Source organism: Mustelus asterias, chromosome X (assembly GCF_964213995.1).
Source record: "Mustelus asterias chromosome X, sMusAst1.hap1.1, whole genome shotgun sequence".
NCBI lineage: Eukaryota > Metazoa > Chordata > Chondrichthyes > Carcharhiniformes > Triakidae > Mustelus > Mustelus asterias.
This window is the reverse complement of record NC_135834.1, coordinates 17,658,890-17,678,045: the sequence shown is the minus strand read 5'-3', so window position 1 is coordinate 17,678,045 and position 19,156 is coordinate 17,658,890. Positions and strand designations below refer to the sequence as shown.

The following is a 19,156-nucleotide window of genomic DNA, read 5'->3' as shown; positions in this document are numbered from 1 at the left end:
TGAAAGGTCAGGAGGTGCTCGGATCGTCCAGAGCTGCTTTTCAATGGATCCTCCTGTTTAAAATAAAAACACATCAGTGTGTCCCTTTCCCACACACAGCTGACCTTGGAATATCACAATGCCGTTTTTAACATTCCTTTGTTAAAGAATCAGTCATTTAGAATTGTGAAACAGACAGAAATTAAATGTTGTGTTTTTCTTGGGCTCCTCCTGTGCCTGACACCGGTGTCCTGAACAAGGTTATTAACATTCTCTGGGTTAAAGGTTCCTCCTGGTTCTTGCTATCAGTTGTGGCCTTTGTCACAGTCGGTACCAGGACATTTCTATTGAAAGGTTGTTGAAAAATTCCAGTGAATTCCAGTCCCTTGTGTAACGTTCCATTTGGTGTGCGTCAGATTCAGAGATGTCCACGTGTGTGTGAAAAGGGTTCTGGGTAAGGGTTTTAGTCCTTCTTTATCTGTTCATAACACTGAGTCCTTTATTCAATTCTGAAGTATAAAGTCCTCATTCAATATCAATTATACTTGTAATCTACATTTCACCGAACCAGTCTATACTTTCATCACAAGACCACACTGGGAGTACTGTCAACATCTTACTAAGGGCACGGTGGCACAGTGGTTAGCACTACTGCTTCACAGCGCCAGGGACCTGGGTTCGGTTCCTGGCTTGGGTCACTGTGTGGAGTTTGCACATTCTTCCTGTGTCTGCGTGGGTTTGCTCCGGTTTCCTCCCACAGTCCAAAGATGTGTGGGTTAGGTTAATTGGCTATGCTAAATTACCCCTCAGTGTCCCGGGATGCGTAGGTTAGAGGGATTAGTGGGTAAATGTGGGGATCGGGCCTGGGTGGGATTGTGGTCGGTGCAGACTCGATGGGCCGAATGGCCTCTTTCTGCACTGTAGGGTTTCTATGAACTTGATTGATTTTATCGATGAAGGTGATCGATGAGGGTAGAACATGCCTTATGAGGATAGGTTGAGGGAGCTTGGTCTCTTCTCCCTGGAGAGACGAAGGATGAGAGGTGACCTGATAGAGGTTTACAAGATGTTGAGAGGTCTGGATAGGGTAGACTCTCAGAGGCTATTTCCAAGGGCTGAAATGGTTGCTACGAGAGGACACAGGTTTAAGGTGCTGGGGGGTAGGTACAGAGGAGATGTCAGGGGTAAGTTTTTCACTCAGAGGGTGGTGGGTGAGTGGAATCGGCTGACGTCGGTGGTGGTGGAGGCAAACTCGTTGGGGTCTTTTAAGAGACTTCTGGATGAGTACATGGGATTTAATGGGATTGAGGGCTATAGATAGGCCTAGAGGTGGGGATGTGATCGGCGCAACTTGTGGGCCGAAGGGCCTGTTTGTGCTGTGGCTTTCTATGTTCTATGTTCTAACAGTGGATGTTGTGTTGATGGATTTTAGTAAGGCTTTCGACAAAGTCCCTCGTGGTCAGTTCATCCAGAAGATTACGATGCAAGGGATCCACGGTGACTTGCCCCTGAGATTCAGAATTGGTTTGCCCGTAGAAGTCGGAGAGTAGTGGTGGAAGGGTGTTTTTTTGGCTGGAGGTCCGTGACTAGTGGTGTTCCCCAGGGATCCGTACTAGGACCACTGCTGCATGTGATATATATAAATGACTTTGATGTAACTGTGGATGGGTGGGTTAGTAAGTTTGCAGTCGACATAAAGCTAGGTGGAGTTGTGGACAGTGTCGAAGGTTGTCAAAGGATACGGTGGGATATAGATCAGCTGCAGTTATGGATGGAGAAATGGCAGATGGAGTTTAATCAGGGCAAGTGTGAGGCCGCACTTAGAATATTGCGTTCAATTCTGATTGCCACATTACAGGAAGAATATGGAAGCTTTGTTTACCAGGAAGCTGCCTGGATTAGAGGGTGTGAGCTATAAGGAGAGGCTGGACAAACTAGGGTTATTTCCTCTGGAGCAGCAGAGGCTGAGGAGAGACTTGATAGAAGTCTAGAAAATTATGAGACTTATAGAGTTGACAGTCAGAATCTTTTTCCCAGAGTTGATATATTTAATACTAGGGGGCATGCACTTAAGGTGAGACAGGGAAAGTTCAAAGGGGATGTGAGGGGCAAGTTTCTTTTTAAAACAGAGAGTGGTCGGTGTCTGAAACGTGCTGCCAGGGGTGGTGGTGGAGGCAGATACAATAGGGGCATTTAAGAGGTTTTTAGATAAACACATGAATATGGACCAGGAGTAGGCAGAAGGAATTCATGCTCGACACAACATTGTAGCCGCAGGGTCTGTTGCTGTGCTGTTCTATTTGTGATCTCTGTTTAGAAAAAGGAAACAGAGGCACTGGAGAAGGGGCAAGAAAGATTCACAAGAACAATCCCAGAACTGTAATCACTTGTGAACTCGCTGGTGTTTCACCAAGTTTGCTGACCGAGCGAATCCCTTCCCACAGTCAGAACAGTTGACCAGTCTCTGCCCAGTGTGAACTCACTGGCGGGACAGCAGTTCCTGAAGCCATGGTCAGAGAATTTAAAAAGATGTCTCCTGGGTGTGAGTGATGTTGTGTCTGCACAGGCTGAATAACCGAAAAAATCCTTTCGCACACACCAAACCGGTTAGTGGTCTCTCCCTGGTGTGAACTCACTGGTGTTTCAACAGTGCTGAAGATATTCTAAATCTCTTTGTACAGTGAGAGCAGCTGAACGGTCTCTCTCCTGTGTGAATGCGCTGGTGGATCATTAGTTTCTGAGAGCTTTTGAAGCCATTCCCACAGTCAGAACATTCAGAGGGTCTCTCTCCTTCATGTGAATTACTTTGTGTCAGCAGTTTAGATCACTGAGTGAAACTCTTCCCACACAAAGAGGTGAACGGTCTCTCCCCGGTGTGAACTCGCTGCTTTCTTTGCAGGTTGGATGACCATTTAAACGTCTTTGTGCAGTGAGAGCAGCTGAACGGTTTCTCCTCAGGTGTGAATGCACTGGTGGGACACCAGTTCCTGAGAGCTTTTGAATCTGCTTCCACAGTCAGAACAGGTGAATAGTCTCTCATTGGTTTGAGTGAGATTGTGACTCAGCAGACTGGATGACTGAGTGAATCCTTTCGCGCACACAGAGCAGGTGAATGGTTTCTCCCCAGTATGATTGCGTCAATGAGTTTCCAGCCGAGATGGGACCCTGAATCCCTTTCCACAGTCCCCACTTTCTCCATAGTGCAGATGCCCTTCTGATTCTCCAGGTTTGATGATCAGTTGAAGCCTCGTCCACACACACAACACGGGTACGGTGTCTCCCTGCTGTGAATGCTGCGATGTTTATTCAAGCTGTGTAACTGGTTAAAGCTCTTTCCACAGTCAGTGCACTGGAACACTCACTATTGTGTGTGTCGCAGTGCTTTTCCAGTCACACTGATACTTAAAATCTCCTGAGGCTAACAGAACAGAGAAACATATCTCCTTTTATATTCAAAATCCGATGAATCGAGTGAATCAGATTCTGATATGACGTTTGGATTGAGATTTCTGTCTGTAAATCTTTTGCAGTTGACATACCGATCAAATATTTCTCCTTCTGATTTGAAGGCTGATGATATTCAGTTTCGAAGGAATCGAGTGACTCCGTCAGATCTGGACGTGACATTTGAGATTTACTCTGCGATTCCTCCTCTTCTAATATACTGTACAAAATTTACAAACGTCATCACTGTCAGTACAGGATATTAGTTTAAAATAGAGAATTGTAGTTTCTATGGAACATTCTTTCCTCTCTCATTCCCCAAAGCTGTAAATCTCCATCCCACACACTCTCCCTCCATCCTCACTCTGCTGTATCTAATATTCACCCTCCCAATTCTCCTGAAGGTGCTGATTCAGGCTGATTGACAGATCCATGTTCACTGATTCCTGTCCTGGACAGAGAGAGCTGAAAATCTCCATGCAGGCTGCCAGACAGATATATGTCTATGTGATTAGACTAAATATGTGTGGAATATACAGACTGGATTCACTTCCTTTCCCTTCAGTTGCTGCAAGTGAGACAGAAATCCAAAGACTAACAACTCTGAGGGAAGTGATTACTGGAAATTTATTATGTAGTTATAGTACAATATTACAAATCTACAAATAATAAATGTAGTTTATTACAGAGCCATAAATCTGTACCACGTAACAGCACTAGATATATCTCTGTCCTATATTAATTTACAGTTCTGTTAAATGTCAGCCATCTTCTTTAATTGTGATTAGGAAAGAGACCATCCTTTTAGCCAGAAAAATAAATGTGTTAAGCTGAGGGAGCAAAGGAGGTCAATGCCTTTAAGAGAGAGAGACGTGGGCCAACCTTTCCAAAGTCTGCACCTTCTCTGGATTCACTTCCTTTCCCTTCAGTTGCTGCAAGTCCCCAATTTCCCCCAGAATGAGAAAAGAAATGGAAAGGGGGAGAAAAGAAAGTGTTTTACTCACAGATGTTGGAGACAGGAGGACGAAGAAATTTAAACTGTATCTTTCAAAAGGTTACTGGACAGATTCAAAATGAAACATGGGATTAATGGAAGAGCTTGTTCAAAGGGATATCATGAGTACAATGGGTGGAAGGGCCTCCTTCTCTGTTGAGTCTCATTTGCATTTGAAGAAAGTGGTAAATATCTGGAAACCACTTCCGATGGCGGGGGGGGGGGGGGGGGGGGGGGAAAGAGAGAGAGAGAGAGAGAGAGAGAAAAAGAGGAGGAGGAAAGAGAGAGAGAGAAGCAGAGATGATGGAATGTTTCCAAAAGGAAATTGGATGGGCACTTGAGGGAAATAAACCTCCAGGGATAGGGGAAAAAAACGGGGCCAACATGGACTCAATGATCCGAATGGAACCATTCCCAATCTTAATGCCTGACTGATCTAAAGAGAGTGTCACCTAATGAGTATATCCGTAAAGCAAATGTAGGCAGCAGCAAAGGCTGATGGTTAAAAGAGCTCACTCTGTATCAGACTGAGGGAGCAGCAGGCTGAAGGGCTTCTGCAGTGAAGACCAGGTACAAGAGCTGACTGGATGGTGGCTGTCGCTCTGCCTTGAACAGAGATTGAGTGAACACAGACCCCTCTGTGTCGTGCTCCTGAGACAAATATCACCCCTTGAGAGAGGCATGACTCCCTCAGCCTACATGACTAGAGAACAGTGATCGATTACTGCCTATTCTGTGAATGTGACTGAAAGCACATCTCAGTCAGCGAGACCCCGCAGAATAAGCCGACAAACGGGTTTTGCCAGCATTATACGTTGGTTGTTTATGCGAAGGTTAAAGAAAGGTTCCCCCGAGTCTGGCACTCAGAGATATTGGAAGAAAAGCCCATTGGCAGGGAGCCTGATCAACTCACCTCACCTTGCAATGGGTAGTATTTGAGTTCAAGCTGTCAGTTTTGTGTTTTGTTTAAATTAGTATTTTAGCAAGTGTTGAGTAAAAAGGCAGTTCAAGTGTTTATTGAATGTTTGAAGATAATCGGTATTCCAGCAAGTTAAAGGAAAGAATAGTTCATGTTCATCGAGTGTTTATCTTTAACCTTAATAAAGATCGAGTTATGCAAAATATTCTGTGTCAGTGTTTCGTTTTCCACCACATTGATTAATAGCCTAGTCCGAGGGTCAACAAGAGAAATTTCAGCTGCTCCAGTCTCTCCAACTCACCTGAATTCCCTCATCCCTGGAGCCATTCTCGTAAATCTCCTCTGCACCCTTTCCAAGAACTTTACATCTTTCCTAAAGTGTGGGGCCCATATATAGGGTTCCATTCTCGAGGGATAGAATTGTGTTCAATGTTCAATGTGTTTGGAACCAGGTTTAGACTACACTGAGAGCACTGTCAACATTTGTGATCTCTATTTAGAAAAAGGAAATAGAGGCACTGGAGAAAGTGCAACAAAGATTCACAAGAATAATCCCAGAACTGAGAGCATTTAACCCTCAGGAAAGGCTGGGGCTGCTTTTATCTGGAAAAAAGACTAAAGGGTGATCTGATGGATGTCTTTAAGATTATGACGGGGGTTCAATAACCCAATAGGGATTTCAGGAGAAACCTCTTTACCCAGCGAGTGGTGAGAATGTGGAACTCACTACCACAGCGAGTGGTTGAGGTGAATAGCATTAATACATTGGAGGGGAGGCTAGATACATCCATGAGGGAGAAAGGAATAGAAGGAGATGCTGATGGAGGGAGATGACGAGGGGTGGGTGGAGGCTCATGTGGGGCATAAATACTGACATAGACCAATTGAGCCGACTGGCCTGGCCCTGTGCTGTAAACTCAATGGAACAGAGACAAATATATTGATTTTAGCTCTACCTGTAGTGGTAGGAAAAGCACTATTTACTATCCAGGATAAAATAAATGTTCTTCATCAGCTTGTGGATCATTTCAGTGGAAATGTGTTCTCCCAGGCTCAAAGAGCATCAGCCCACTGGAAGCAAAGTCGTGAAACCGGCCAGAATACACCCATTGTATAGAACCTTGATTAGGCCACAGCTGGAATACTGTGTGCAGTTTTGGACCCTTACCTTAGGGAAGATATTACTGTCAGAGAGGGAGTTCAATAAAGGTTCACCAGACATGTTCCTGTCCTATGAAAAGAGATTGGGGAAACTGGGCCTGTGTTCTCTCGAGTTTTAAATAATGAGAGGTGATCTCATTGAAACTTATAAAATACTGAAAGGAATAGACAGGGTAGGAGCAGCTGAGATGTTTCCCCTGGGTGGGGAGTCTAGAACCTGGGGGCACAATTTCAAAAGAAGGGGGAAGCCACTTGGGAGCGGTGTCGGAGGAGACATTTCTTTACTCAGATGGTTGTGAATCTTTGGAATTCTCTACCCCAGAGGGCTGTGGAAGCTGAGTCATTGAGTGTGTTCAAAGCAGAGAGCGACAGATTTTTAAATACCAATAACACAAAGGGATGTAGGGATAGTGTGAGGAAAAAGGCACTGAAGTGGATGGTCAGCCACGATCATATTGAATGGTGGACCAGACTCGATGGGCTGAATGGCCACCTCCTGCTCCTATGTTACACAGATAAGTAGGGAAGTAGGTTGTGAAGAAATAGGGAGATACAAAGTGATTAGGGATAGGTCAAGTGAGTGGGAAAAGATCTGTCACATGGAGTGTGATGTGAGAAAATGTGCAATTGTACATTTTAGCAGAAAGTGCAAAGAAGCTCATTATCTAAATGGTGAGAGATTGCAGAACTCTGAGGTGAAGGGGGATCTGGGTGTCCTAATGCATGAATCACAAAAGGCTAGTATACAGGTACAGGAGGCAATTAGAAAAGCTAACAGGCTACATGAATAGGGAGGGATACGGACCGATGCAAGGTCAGAAGTCATTTTTAGTTTAGTTAGAGCATCATGATTGGCACAGGCTTGGAGGGACGAAGGGCCTGTCTCTGTGCTGTACATTTCTTTGTTCTGTTACTGTTTATTCTGATGAGAATTGAATACAAAAGTAGGGAGGTTATGCTTCAGTTATACAGTTCACGACACACGACAACGCAGAGTCGCTGAGCAGAAACTGATAGCCAAGTTCCGCACACACGAGGACGGCCTCAACTGGGATCTTGGGTTCATGCCATATTATCTGTAACCCTCACGACTTGCCTGGACTTGCAAAATCTCACTAACTGTCCTGTATTATCTGGAGACAATACACATCTCTTTAACCTGTGCTTAACCCTCTCTCCACTCACATTGTCTGCACCTGTAAAGACTTGATTACCTGGAAAGACTCGCATTCCAACCATTACCTTGTAAATTGAGTCTGTGTCTTTATATGTCCTGTTTATGAACACAACTCTTCACTCACCTGAAGGGGCAACACTCCGAAAGCTTGTGCTACCAAATAACCTGGTTTTGTGAGACTTCTCACTCAGTTATACAGGACAGTGGTGCTGGAGCACTGTGTACAGTATTACTCTCATTTAAGGAATGATGTAAAAGGATTGGAAGCAGTTCAGGAAGGTTTACTGGATTCATACTTGAAATTGGAGGGTGGTCTTATGAGGAATAATTGGACAGGCTGGGCTTGTGTTCGGCGGAGTTTAAGTGACTTGATTGAACCATATAAAGATCCTGAGGGACCTTGACAGGGTAGATGTGGAAAGGATGTTTTCCACTTGTGGGAGAGTCTAGAAATTGGAATCACTTTAAAAGGAATAGCTTGCTCATTTGAGACAGAGGAGAACTTCTTTCTCTCAGAGGTTGGTGGTGGAATTCTCTTCCTCAAAAGGGCAGTGGAAGCAGACTCTCTGAATATTTTGAAGGCAGAGCCGGATAGATTCTTGATAAGCAAGGGGGTGAAAGGTTATCAGGAGGTTAGCGGGAATGTGGAGTTGAGGTTACAATCAGATCGTATTGAATGGCGGAGCAGGCTCGAGGGGCCGAGTGGGCTACTCCTGCTCCTAATTTGTACGTGATCACATCCTTTATAATAGCTTGTAGCATTTTCCCTCCTACTGATGTCAGGCTAATGGGTCTGTAGTTCTCCCTCCTTAGACAGTGAAGTTACATTTACCACCTTCCAATCTGCAGCAACCATTCCAGAATCTATGGAATTGTGAAAGAATTACAAAGATATGTGGAGGGACAGGTAGTATCGAGGAAGCAGGGGGGCTGCAGAAGGACTTGGACAGGTTAGGAGAGTGAGCAAAGAAGTGGCAGATGGAATACAATGTGGAAAAGTGTGAGGTTATGCACTTTGGAAGGAGGAATGGAGGCATAGACTATTTTCAAAATGGAGAAATGCTTAGGAAATCAGAAACACAAAGGGACTTGGGAGTCATTGTTCAAGATTCTCTTAAGGTTAATGTGCAGGTTCAGTCGGCAGTTAGGAAGGCAAATGCAATGTTAGCATTCATGTCGAGAGGGCTAGAATACAAGAGCAGGGATGTACTTCTGAGGCTGTATAAGGCTCTGGTCAGACCCCATTTGGAGTATTGTGAACAGTTTTGGGCCCCATATCTAAGGACGGATGTGCTGGCCTTGGAAAGGGTTCAGAGGAGGTTCACAAGAATGATCCCTGGAATGGAGAGCTTGTCATATGAGGAACGGTTGAGGACTGTGGGTCTGTACCCATTGGAGTTTAGAAAGATTGGGGGGGGGGGGAAGAGATCTTATTGAAACTTACAGGATACTGCGAGGCCTGGATAGAGTGGACGTGGAGAGGATGTCTCCACTTGGAGGAAAAACTAGAACCAGAGGCACAACCTCAGGCTAAAGGGACGATCCTTTAAAACAGAGATGAGGAGGAATTTCTTCAGCCAGAGAGTGGTGAATCTGTGGAACTCTATGCCGCAGAAGTCTGTGGAGGCCGGGTCATTGAGTGTCGTCAAGACAGAGATAGATAGATTCTTGATTAATAAGGGGATCAGGGGTTATGGGGAAAAGGCAGGAGAATGGGGATGAGAAAAATATCAGCCATGATTGAATGGCGGAGCAGACTCGATGGGCCGAGTGGCCTAATTCTGCTCCTATGTCTTATGGAAAGATGACCATCTATGTATCCACTATTTCTATAGCCACCTCTTCCAACACTCTGGGGATTTATTAACTTTCAACCACATTAATTTCTCCATACTACTTTTTCACTAATACTAATCTCTTCCAGTTCCTAGTGCTCACTACTCCCTTTGCATGCTTTGCGAGGCTTCCAAACAGTACTGCCAACAAAATATCTTTTAACTTCTTCACATCCTTTCACTCTGTGATCCTTGAGAATTCCAAAGCCAGATATTGTAAACAAGGTTCAAAGATTATCAGTCCAAGTGAGGCAAAGTCATGAGTCCGACCAGTCCAGCATCAAGAAGCCCTCCAATTCTCCCCGTTGACCAACTGTAAGAATGAACAAAATGTAGTCCAACAACAGCAGAATCCAACCCCTGGAATCACTTGTGGACTTGTTGGTGTCTCCGCAGGTTAGATAACTGAGTGAATCCTTTCCCACACTGAGAGCAGCTGAATGGTCTCTCCCGAGTGTGAACTCGCTGGTGTGTCTGCAGGGTGGATAACTGAGCAAATCCCTTCTCACAGTGAGGGCAGGTGAATGGCCTCTCCCCAGTGTGAAACCGCTGGTGTGTCTGCAGGTGGGATAACTGAGTGAATCCCTTCCCACACTGAGGGCAGATGAATGGCCTCTCCCTCGTGTGAACTCGCTGGTGTGTCTGCAGGGTGGATAACTGAGTGAATCTCTTCCCACAATCAAAGCAAGTGAATGGCCTCTCCTCATTGTGAACTCGCTGGTGTGTCTGCAGGGTTGATAATCGACTGAATCCATTCCCACACTGAGAACAGGTGAACGGTCTCTCCCCAGTGTGGCTGCGGCGATGAGTTTCCAGGTGAGAAGGGTATCTAAATCCCTTCCCACAGTCCCCACATTTCCAACGTTTCTCCATGGTGCCGGTATCCTTGTGACTCTCCAGGTTAAACAATCGGTTAAATCCCACACACAACACGGGTACAGTCTCTCCCTGCTGTGAATGCTGCGATGTATTTTCAGGCTGTGTAACTGGTTAAAGCTCTTTCCACACTCAGTGCATTGGAACACTCTCACTCAGGTGTGTGTGTGTCCAGGTGCTTTTCCAGTCACACTGATGCTTAAAATCTCCTGAAGCAGACAGAACGGAGAAACATTTCTCCCTCGAGATTCAAAGGCTGATGATATTCAGGTCCCAATGAATTGAGTGACTCTGTCAGATGCTAACCTGATGTTTGGTTTGAGATTTCAGTCTGTAAAGCCTCAGCTCCTGATATTCTGAAAAGGAGATTACAAGATTCACCACTGTCAGAACAGGATAGAAATTCAGTACAGACAATTCTAGTTTCTATGAAACATTCTTTCTTTTCTCATTCCCCAAAAGCTGTAAATCTTCATCCCACACTCTCCCTCCATTCTCACTCTGCTGTATCTAATATTCACCATCTTCTCTTCCCCCCCACCCCTGGAGGTGCTGATTCAGCTGGATGCGAGATTCATGTTCATTGCTTCCTGTCCTGGACACAGAGCCCAGAATTTTACCAGCATGCCCGCCCTGTTTTGGGGCGAGGCTCGGAGAATGGCAGGATCCTATGAACCTCTGGTGGACATTCCAGTACAATTCCGCCCAAAGAGCGGTCTGCAGGCTGCCAGACAGATCTATGTCTATACAGTTGCTTAAGATCTAGGGGGTTCTGATTAGTCATGATCTTGATCTTGCTGCCTCTGAGGGAGGTCAAGCAGAAACGATCAATAATTTCTAAATGAAATTGAATGGTGCTGCAGGGTTACAGAACGGGACCCACTCGAGATTGACAGAATTACTCAGAGTCAGCATGGACTCGAGTTTCCAAATGGATTCCTTCTGTGCTGCAATGAGTCCATGACTGGAAATATATAACGTAGCTTCAGTACTATATTACAAAACTAGAAAGAATAATAAATAAATATAAATATTACAGAACCACAAATAATATATCTAATATGTGCCATAAAACAACACTCGACATATCTCTGTCCTATATTAATTTACTGTCCCCTTAAATGTCAGCCATCTCCTGGGGAAAGCAGCTCTTTAATTGGGAGCATTAGGAAAGAGACCATCCTTTTGGAAAGACAAATAAATCTGTCAAGCTGAGGGAGCAAAGGCAATGTCTGAAGAATACAGGGAAAGTAGAAAAGAGCTGGTGGCACGGTAGCACAGTGGTTAGCACTGCTGCTTCACAGCTCCAGGGACCTGGGTTCGATTCCCGGCTTGGGTCACTGTCTGTGTGGAGTTTGCACATTCTCCTCGTGTCTGCGTGGGTTTCCCCCGGGTGCTCCGGTTTCCTCCCACAGTCCAAAGATGTGCGGGTTAGGTTGATTGGCCATACTGAAATTGCCCCTAGTGTCCTGTGATGCATAGGTTAGAGGGATTAGTGGGTAAATATATGGGGGTAGGGCCTGGGTGGGATTGTGGTCGGTGCAGCCTCGATGGGCCGAATGGTCTCTTTCTGTACTGTAGGATTTCTATGATGTGTGGTTTCTAGCTCAAACAGGGAGTTAGGAAGGCAAGAAGGGGGTCACAAAATGTCCTTGGCAGACAGGATTAAGGAGGCATTTTATATGTATATTAGGAACAAAAGGGTGGCTAGAGAAAGAGTTGGTCCACTTAAGGACAAAGGAGGGAAATTATGTGTAGAACCAAAGGAAGTGGGTGAGATCCTTAAGGAGTACTTTGCATTGGTATTCACAAAGGAGAGGGACACGTCGATTGATCGTGTCTTGGAGAGGTGTGTAAACCCTTTAGAACAAGTCATCATTATGAGGGAGGAAGTGTTAGGTGAATTAAAAGGCAATAAGGTAGACAAATCCTCAGGGCCAGATGGCATTATCCCAGATTACTGAAGGAGACAAGGTGAAATTGCTCGAATAGAAATCTTTATTTCTTCATTGACCACTGGTGAGGTACCAGAGGATTGGAGGATAGCCAATGTTGTCCCAGTATTTAAGAAGGGTAGCAAGGATAACCCGGGTAATTATAGGCCAGTGAGTTTGGCATCAGTGATAGTGAAACTGTTGAAGAAGATTCTTAGGAATAGGATCGATACATATTTGGAACTGAATAGTCTTGTCAGCGACAAACAGCATGGTTTTGTACTTGGGAGGTCAGGTCTCACTAATTTAATTGAGCTTTTTGAGGTGGTGACAAAAATGATTGACAAGGGAAGGGCTGTAGTTGTCTACATGGACTTTAGTAAGGCATTTGACAAGGTCCCTCATGGCAGACTGGTGCAAAAGATTAAATCTCATGGGATCAGCGATGAACTAGCTGGATGGATTCAGAACTGGCTGGCCATAGAAGACAGAGTAGTGGTGGAAGGGTGGTTTCCTGAATGGAGGTCTGTAACTAATGGTGTTCCACAGGGATCAGTGCTGAGACCTCTGCTGTTTGTAATATTTATAAGTGACTTGGAAGAAAACATAGCTAGTTTGATTAGCAAGTTTGCGGATGATGCCAAGACTGGTGGAGTTGTGGTTAGTGATAAAGACTGTCAGAGAATACAGCAGGATATAGATAGGCCAGAAAATTGGGCAGAGAAATGGCAGATGGCATTTAATCCGGACAAATGCAAGGTGATGCATTTTGTAGATCCAATTCAGGTGAGAGTTATAAAATAAATGGCAGAACAATCTGGACCATAGACACAGATCTGGGAGTACAGGTCCACAGATCCTTAAAAGTGCACAGGTGGAAAAGGTGGTGAAGTATATGGCATGCTTGCCTTCATTGGACAGGGCATCAAGTATAAATACAATAATCTCTCCCTCAATGTCAACAAAATGAAGGAGATTGTCATCAAGTTAAGGAAGCATAAAGGAGAACATGCCCCTGTCTACGTCAACAGGGATGAAGTAGAAAGGGTCAAGAGATTCAGGTTTTTAAGTGTCAGGATCACCAACAACCTGTCCTGGTCCCCCAATGCCGACAATATAGTTAAGAAAGCCCATCAACGCCTCTACTTTCTCAGAAGACTAAGGAAATTTGGCATGTCAGCTACAACTCTCACCAACCTTTACAGGTGCACCATAGAAAGCATTCTTTCTGGTTGTATCACAGCTTGGTATGGCTCCTGCTCTACCCAAGACCACAAGAAACTACAAAAGGTCATGAATATAGCCCAATCCATCACGCAAACAAGCCTCCCATCCATTGACTCTGTCTACACTTCCTGCTGTCTTGGCAAAGCAGCCAGCATAACTAAGGACCCCATGCACCCCGGACATTCTCTCTTCCACCTTCTTCTGTCGGGAAAGAGATACAAAAGTCTGAGGTCACGTACCAACCGACTCAAGAACAGCTTCTTCCCTGCTGCCGTCAGACTTTTGAATGGACCTACCTTGCATTAAGTTGATCTTTCTCCACACCCTAGCTATGACTGTAACACTGCATTCTGCACTCTCTCCTTTCCTTCTCTATGAATGGCATGCTTTCTCTGTATAGCATGCAAAAAAACAATACTTTTCACTGAGTGCCAATACATATGACAATAATAAATCAAATCAAAATTTAAATAAAAGTTGGCAAATTATGTTATAATTGTATAAAATGTTGGTTCGGCCACATTTGGAATACTGTGTCCAATTCCGGTCACCACACTATCAGAAGGACTTGGAGGCTTTGGACAGAGTGCAGAAAAGGTTTACCAGGATGTTGCCTGGTCTGGAGGGTTTTAGCTATGAGGAGAGATTGAATAAACTGGGATTGTTCTTCCTGGAAAGACGGAGGCTGAGGGGGCGACCCGATAGAAGTTTATAAAATTATGACGGATATAGAGAAGGTGAACAGTTTGAAGCTTTTTCCCCAGGACAGAAATGACAATTACAAGGGGGCAGAAGTTCAAGATAAGGGGGGAAAGGTTCAGTGGAGATGTGCAGGTGAAGTTTTTTTTACACAGAGGATGGTGGGGGCCTGGAATGAACTGTCAAGTGAAGTGGCTGAGGCAGTTACATTAGCCACATTTAAGACTTATCTTGATAGACATATGAACAGGGGGGGAATAGAGGGATATAAGCAATTGGTCTAGATAGGTAAACGTGATCGGTGCAGGCTTGGAGGGCCGAAGGGCCTGTTCCTGTGCTGCACTGTTCTTTGTTCTTTAAGAGACAGACCTGGGCCAACCTTTCCAGAGTCTGCACCCTCCCTGGATTCACTTCCTTTCCCTTCAGTTGCTGCAAGTCCCCAATTCCCCCCAGAATGAGAAAAGAAATGGAAAGAGGGAGAAAAGAAAGTGTTTTACTCACAGATGTTGCCGACAGAAAGAAGTTTTCGTTTGTCCAAAGCTCAATCGCACAAAACCCGCGCTCTGATTGGCTGGAGGACCAGAGTCCTTCCGGTCCTCCAACTCTTTTTATTGGTTAACGCCCCAGCATGATGGTCAGGAGGTGGGCGCACATGCGCAGCTGCCCTCTCCCTTGGACATGCGCAGTCCCGGACCGGGGGGGGAGGGGGAGATGACCGAGTGGCTTCTCGCTCTGGCCAGAGCCGCCAGCCTGGAAACCTTGGCTCGAGGAGGTTCAGGGAGAGGGGAACAATGGGTGGGGGAGGGGAACAATGGGTGGGGGAGGGGAACAATGGGTGGGGAACAATGGGTGGGGAGGGAAACAATGGGTGGGGGCGGGGCCCCGTGTCCGCGCGCCGGACCTCGGAGACGTCACCGCGGAGCAGAGAGATTCCTGCTGACTGATTCAGACAGAGCTCCATTGTGACGTCACAATACGGAATTTGTCCAATCAGCTTCAGACTAAAACTTCCTCCTCTGGGAGGAATCACAGAAACCCTACAGTGCAGAAGGAGGCCATTCGGCCCATCATGTCTGCACTGACAACAATCCCACCCAGGCCCTATCCCCACATATTTACCCCGCTAATCCCTCTGACTGGGACACTATGGGCAATTTAGCATAGCCAATCAACCTAACCCGCATGTCTTTGGACTGTGGGAGGAAACCGGAGCATCCGGAGGAAACCCACGCAGACACGAGGAGAATGTGCAAACTCCACACAGATAGTGACCCAAGCCAGGAATTGAACCCAGGTTCCTGGAGCTGTGAAGCAGCAGTGCTAACCACTATGCCACCATGCCGTCCCACGCCCCCAGGAAATAAATGTTTCTCCCTTTCCATTTATTTTCTCATTCTGAGGGAAATTGGGGACTTGCAGCAACTGAATGGAAAGGAAGTGAATCCAGTCTGTATATTCCACACATTTTTAGTTCAGTCATAGAGACATCTGTCTGTCTGGCACCTTGCATGGAGTTTTTCAGCTCTCTTTGTCCAGGACAGGATTCAGTGAGCATGGATCTGTCAATCAACCTCAATCAGCACCTTCAGGAATTGGGAGGGTGAATATTAAACAGCACGATGGCACAGTGGTTAGCACTGCACCCTCACAGCGTCAGGGACCTGGGTTCGATTCCCGGTTTGGCTCACTGCCTGTGTGGAATTTGCACATTCTCCCTGTGTGCTCTGGGTGCTCCGATTTCCTCCCACAATCTGAAAGACATGCTGGTTAGGTGCATTGACCTGAACAGGTGCCGAATTTCACAGTAACTACATTGCAGTGTTAATATAAGCCTTACTTGTGACTAATAAATAAACTTTACTTTAAAAAATACAGCAGAGTGAGGATGAAGATTTGCAGCTTTTGGGGAACAAGAGAATAGTTCCATAGACACTACAATTGTCTGTTCTGAATTTCTATCCTGTACTGACAGTGATGACGTTTGGATATCAGGAGCTGAAGATTTACAGACTGAAATCTCAAACCAAGAGCTGACAGTGTCTTCAATTCATCTGGACCTGAATATCATCAGCCTTTGACTCTGGAAGGAGAAATGTTTCTCTGTTCTGTCTGCTTCTGAAGACTTTAAACATCAGTGTGACTGGAAAACACCGACATACACACACATACCCAAGTGAGAATGTTCCAGTGCACTGACTGTGGAAAGAGCTTTAACCTGTTACACAGCCTGAAAATACATCGCAGCATTCACAGCGGGGAGAGATCATACATTTATTCTGTGGGTGAATAAGGCTTTAACTGATCGTCAAACCTGGAGAATCACAAGGACAACCGCACCATGGAGAAGTAGTAGAAATGTGCAGACTGTGGGAAAGGATTCAGTCACACTGGAGAGAGGCTATTCACCTGCTCCACGTGTGGGAAAGGATTCAGTTTGACATCCAGCCTGCTGAGACACCAGCGAGTTCACACCGGGGAGAGACCATTCATCTGCTGTGTGTGCGGGAAGGGATTCACTGAGTTATCCCACCTACTGAGTCACAATGTCACTCACACCAATGAGAGACCCTTTAAATGCTCTGAGTGTGGGAGCGGATTCAAACGCTCTTAGCATCTGATGGTCCAGCAGCACATTCACACTGGGGAGAGAAAGTTCAACTGCTCTCATTGCACAAAAAGGGTTAAAAGGTCATCCAACCTGCGGGTACACGAGCGAATTCACACTGGGGAGAGACCATTCACCTGCTCTGTGTGTTCGAAGGGATTCACTCAGTCATCCACCCTGCAGACACATCAGCGAGTTCACTCTGGGGAGAGACCATTCACCTGCTCTGACCATGGAGTGGGCCATATTCAACTTGATATTGGGAAATGAGCTAGGTTAGGTGATTGATGTTTCAGTGGGGGAGCAGTTTGGGTTTCGCGACCATAATTCTATAAGATCTCAGATAGTCATGCGTAAGGACAAGGGTGGCCCTGGGGTGAGGGGGCTTAATTGGGTGAGGGCCAAATATATCCAAATTAGACAGGAACTGGGGAATGTGGATTGGAAGTGGCTATTTGATGGCAAATCCACGTCTGGCATTTGGGAGGCTTTTAAAGGCTAGTTGATTGAAGTGCAGGACATGCATATCCCCACAAAAATGAAGGATAGAAATGGCAGGATTTGGGAACCATGGATGATAAGGGAAATTGTAAGCTTAGTTAAAAGGAAAAAGGAAGCTTACGATAGGTCTAAGCATCCAACAACTGACGAAGCCCTTGAGGAGGACAGTGAAAGGAGGAAGGAACTTAAATGTGGAATTAGGAGGGCTAAACGGGGTCTTTAGCAAACAAGGTCAAGGAGAATCCCAAGGTCTTTTATGCATATATTAGGAGCAAGAGGATAGCAAGAGAAAGAGTCGGCCCACTCAAGGACAATGGAGCGAAGTTATGCATGTTGCCACAGGAAGTGGGTGAGATCTTTAATGAGTACTTTGTATCGGTATTCGCCAAGGAGAAGGACATGGCAGATGTTAAGGTCAGGGATGGGTGTGTGGACGCTCTAGAGAATGTCAATATATCAAAGGAGGAAATGTTGAGTATCCTAAATTGCATTAAGGTAGACAATTCCCCGGGGCCGGATGAGATCAATCCCAGGTTACTGTGGGAGGCAAGGGAAGAAATAGCTGGGGCCTCAATAGATATCTTCACATCCTCTTTCACAACAGGCGAGGTTCCAGAGGACTGGAGAATAGCCAAAGTTGTTTCCTTGTTTAAGAAAGGAAGCAGGGACAATTCAGGAAATTATAGGCCAGTGAGCCTGACGTCAGAGATGGGGAAGGTTTTGGAGAAGATTTTGAGGGACAGGATATCTGCACATTTGGAAGAAAATGGACAAGTTAGTGACAGGCAGCATGATTTTGTACGGGGAAGGTCATGTCTCACCAACTTGATTAAGTTTTTTGAAGAGGCGACAAAGATAATTGAGGGGAATATAGTGGGTATGGTTTATATGGACTTTTGTAAGGCATTTGACAAGGTCCCATATGGCAGACTGGTACAAAAATTAAAAGTGTATGGGATTCAGGGTGGGCTGGCTCGATGGATACAGAACTGGCTTGGTTATGGAGTAAGCGTTCTCCAAGGCGGCCTTCACAGCACACGACAACGCAGAGTCGCTGAACAGAGACTGATAGCCAAGTTCCGCACACATGAGAACGGCCTCAACCGGGATCTTGGGTTCATGTCACACTATCTGTAACCCCCACGATTTGCCTGGGCTTGCAAAATCTCACTAACTGTCCTGTCTGGAGACAATACACATCTCTTTAACTTGTGCTTAATGCTCCCTCCACTCACATTGTCTGTACCTTTAAGACTTGATTACCTGTAAAGACTCGCATTCCAACCATTATTTTGTAAATTGAGTTTGTGTCTTTATATGTCCTGTTTATGAACACCCACTCACCTGATGAAGGGGCAGTGCTCCGAAAGCTAGTGGCTTTTGCTACCAAATGAACCTGTTGGACTTTAACCTGGTGTTGTCAGACTTCTTACTTGGTTATAGAAGACAGAGAGTAGCGGTGGAAGGGTGTTTTTCAGAATTGAGATCTGGACCGAGTGGTGCTCCACAGGGATCTGTGCTGGGATCTCTGCTGTTTGTAGGAAATACAAATGATCTGGAGGAAAATGTAGGGGGTCTGATGACACGAACATTGGTGCAGTTGCTGATAGTGTCAAGGATTGTCAGAGGATAAAACAGATTATAGATAGATTGAAGATTTGGATACAGAAATGGCAGATGGAGTTTAATCCAGACAAATGCGAGATGATGCATTTTGAAGGATCGACTTTAGGTGTGAATTATACTGTAACTGGCAGAACCCTGAGGAACATTAACATGCAGAGGGATCTGAGTGTGCAGGTCCA

General features: G+C 45.5%; 1 protein-coding gene across 1 annotated transcript; it reads right to left on the bottom strand.

The window, feature by feature from the left end:
- Positions 1-6,167: 6,167 nt before the first annotated feature.
- Positions 6,168-14,905, bottom strand: LOC144481932 (uncharacterized). Its single transcript, XM_078201101.1, has 2 exons — positions 14,747-14,905; positions 6,168-10,741 (listed from the first exon to the last, which is right to left on the bottom strand). Exon 2 carries the CDS (start codon positions 10,380-10,382, stop codon positions 9,876-9,878), a length of 507 nt encoding a protein of 168 aa, XP_078057227.1. The 5' UTR covers positions 10,383-10,741; positions 14,747-14,905; the 3' UTR covers positions 6,168-9,875.
- Positions 14,906-19,156: the final 4,251 nt, after the last annotated feature.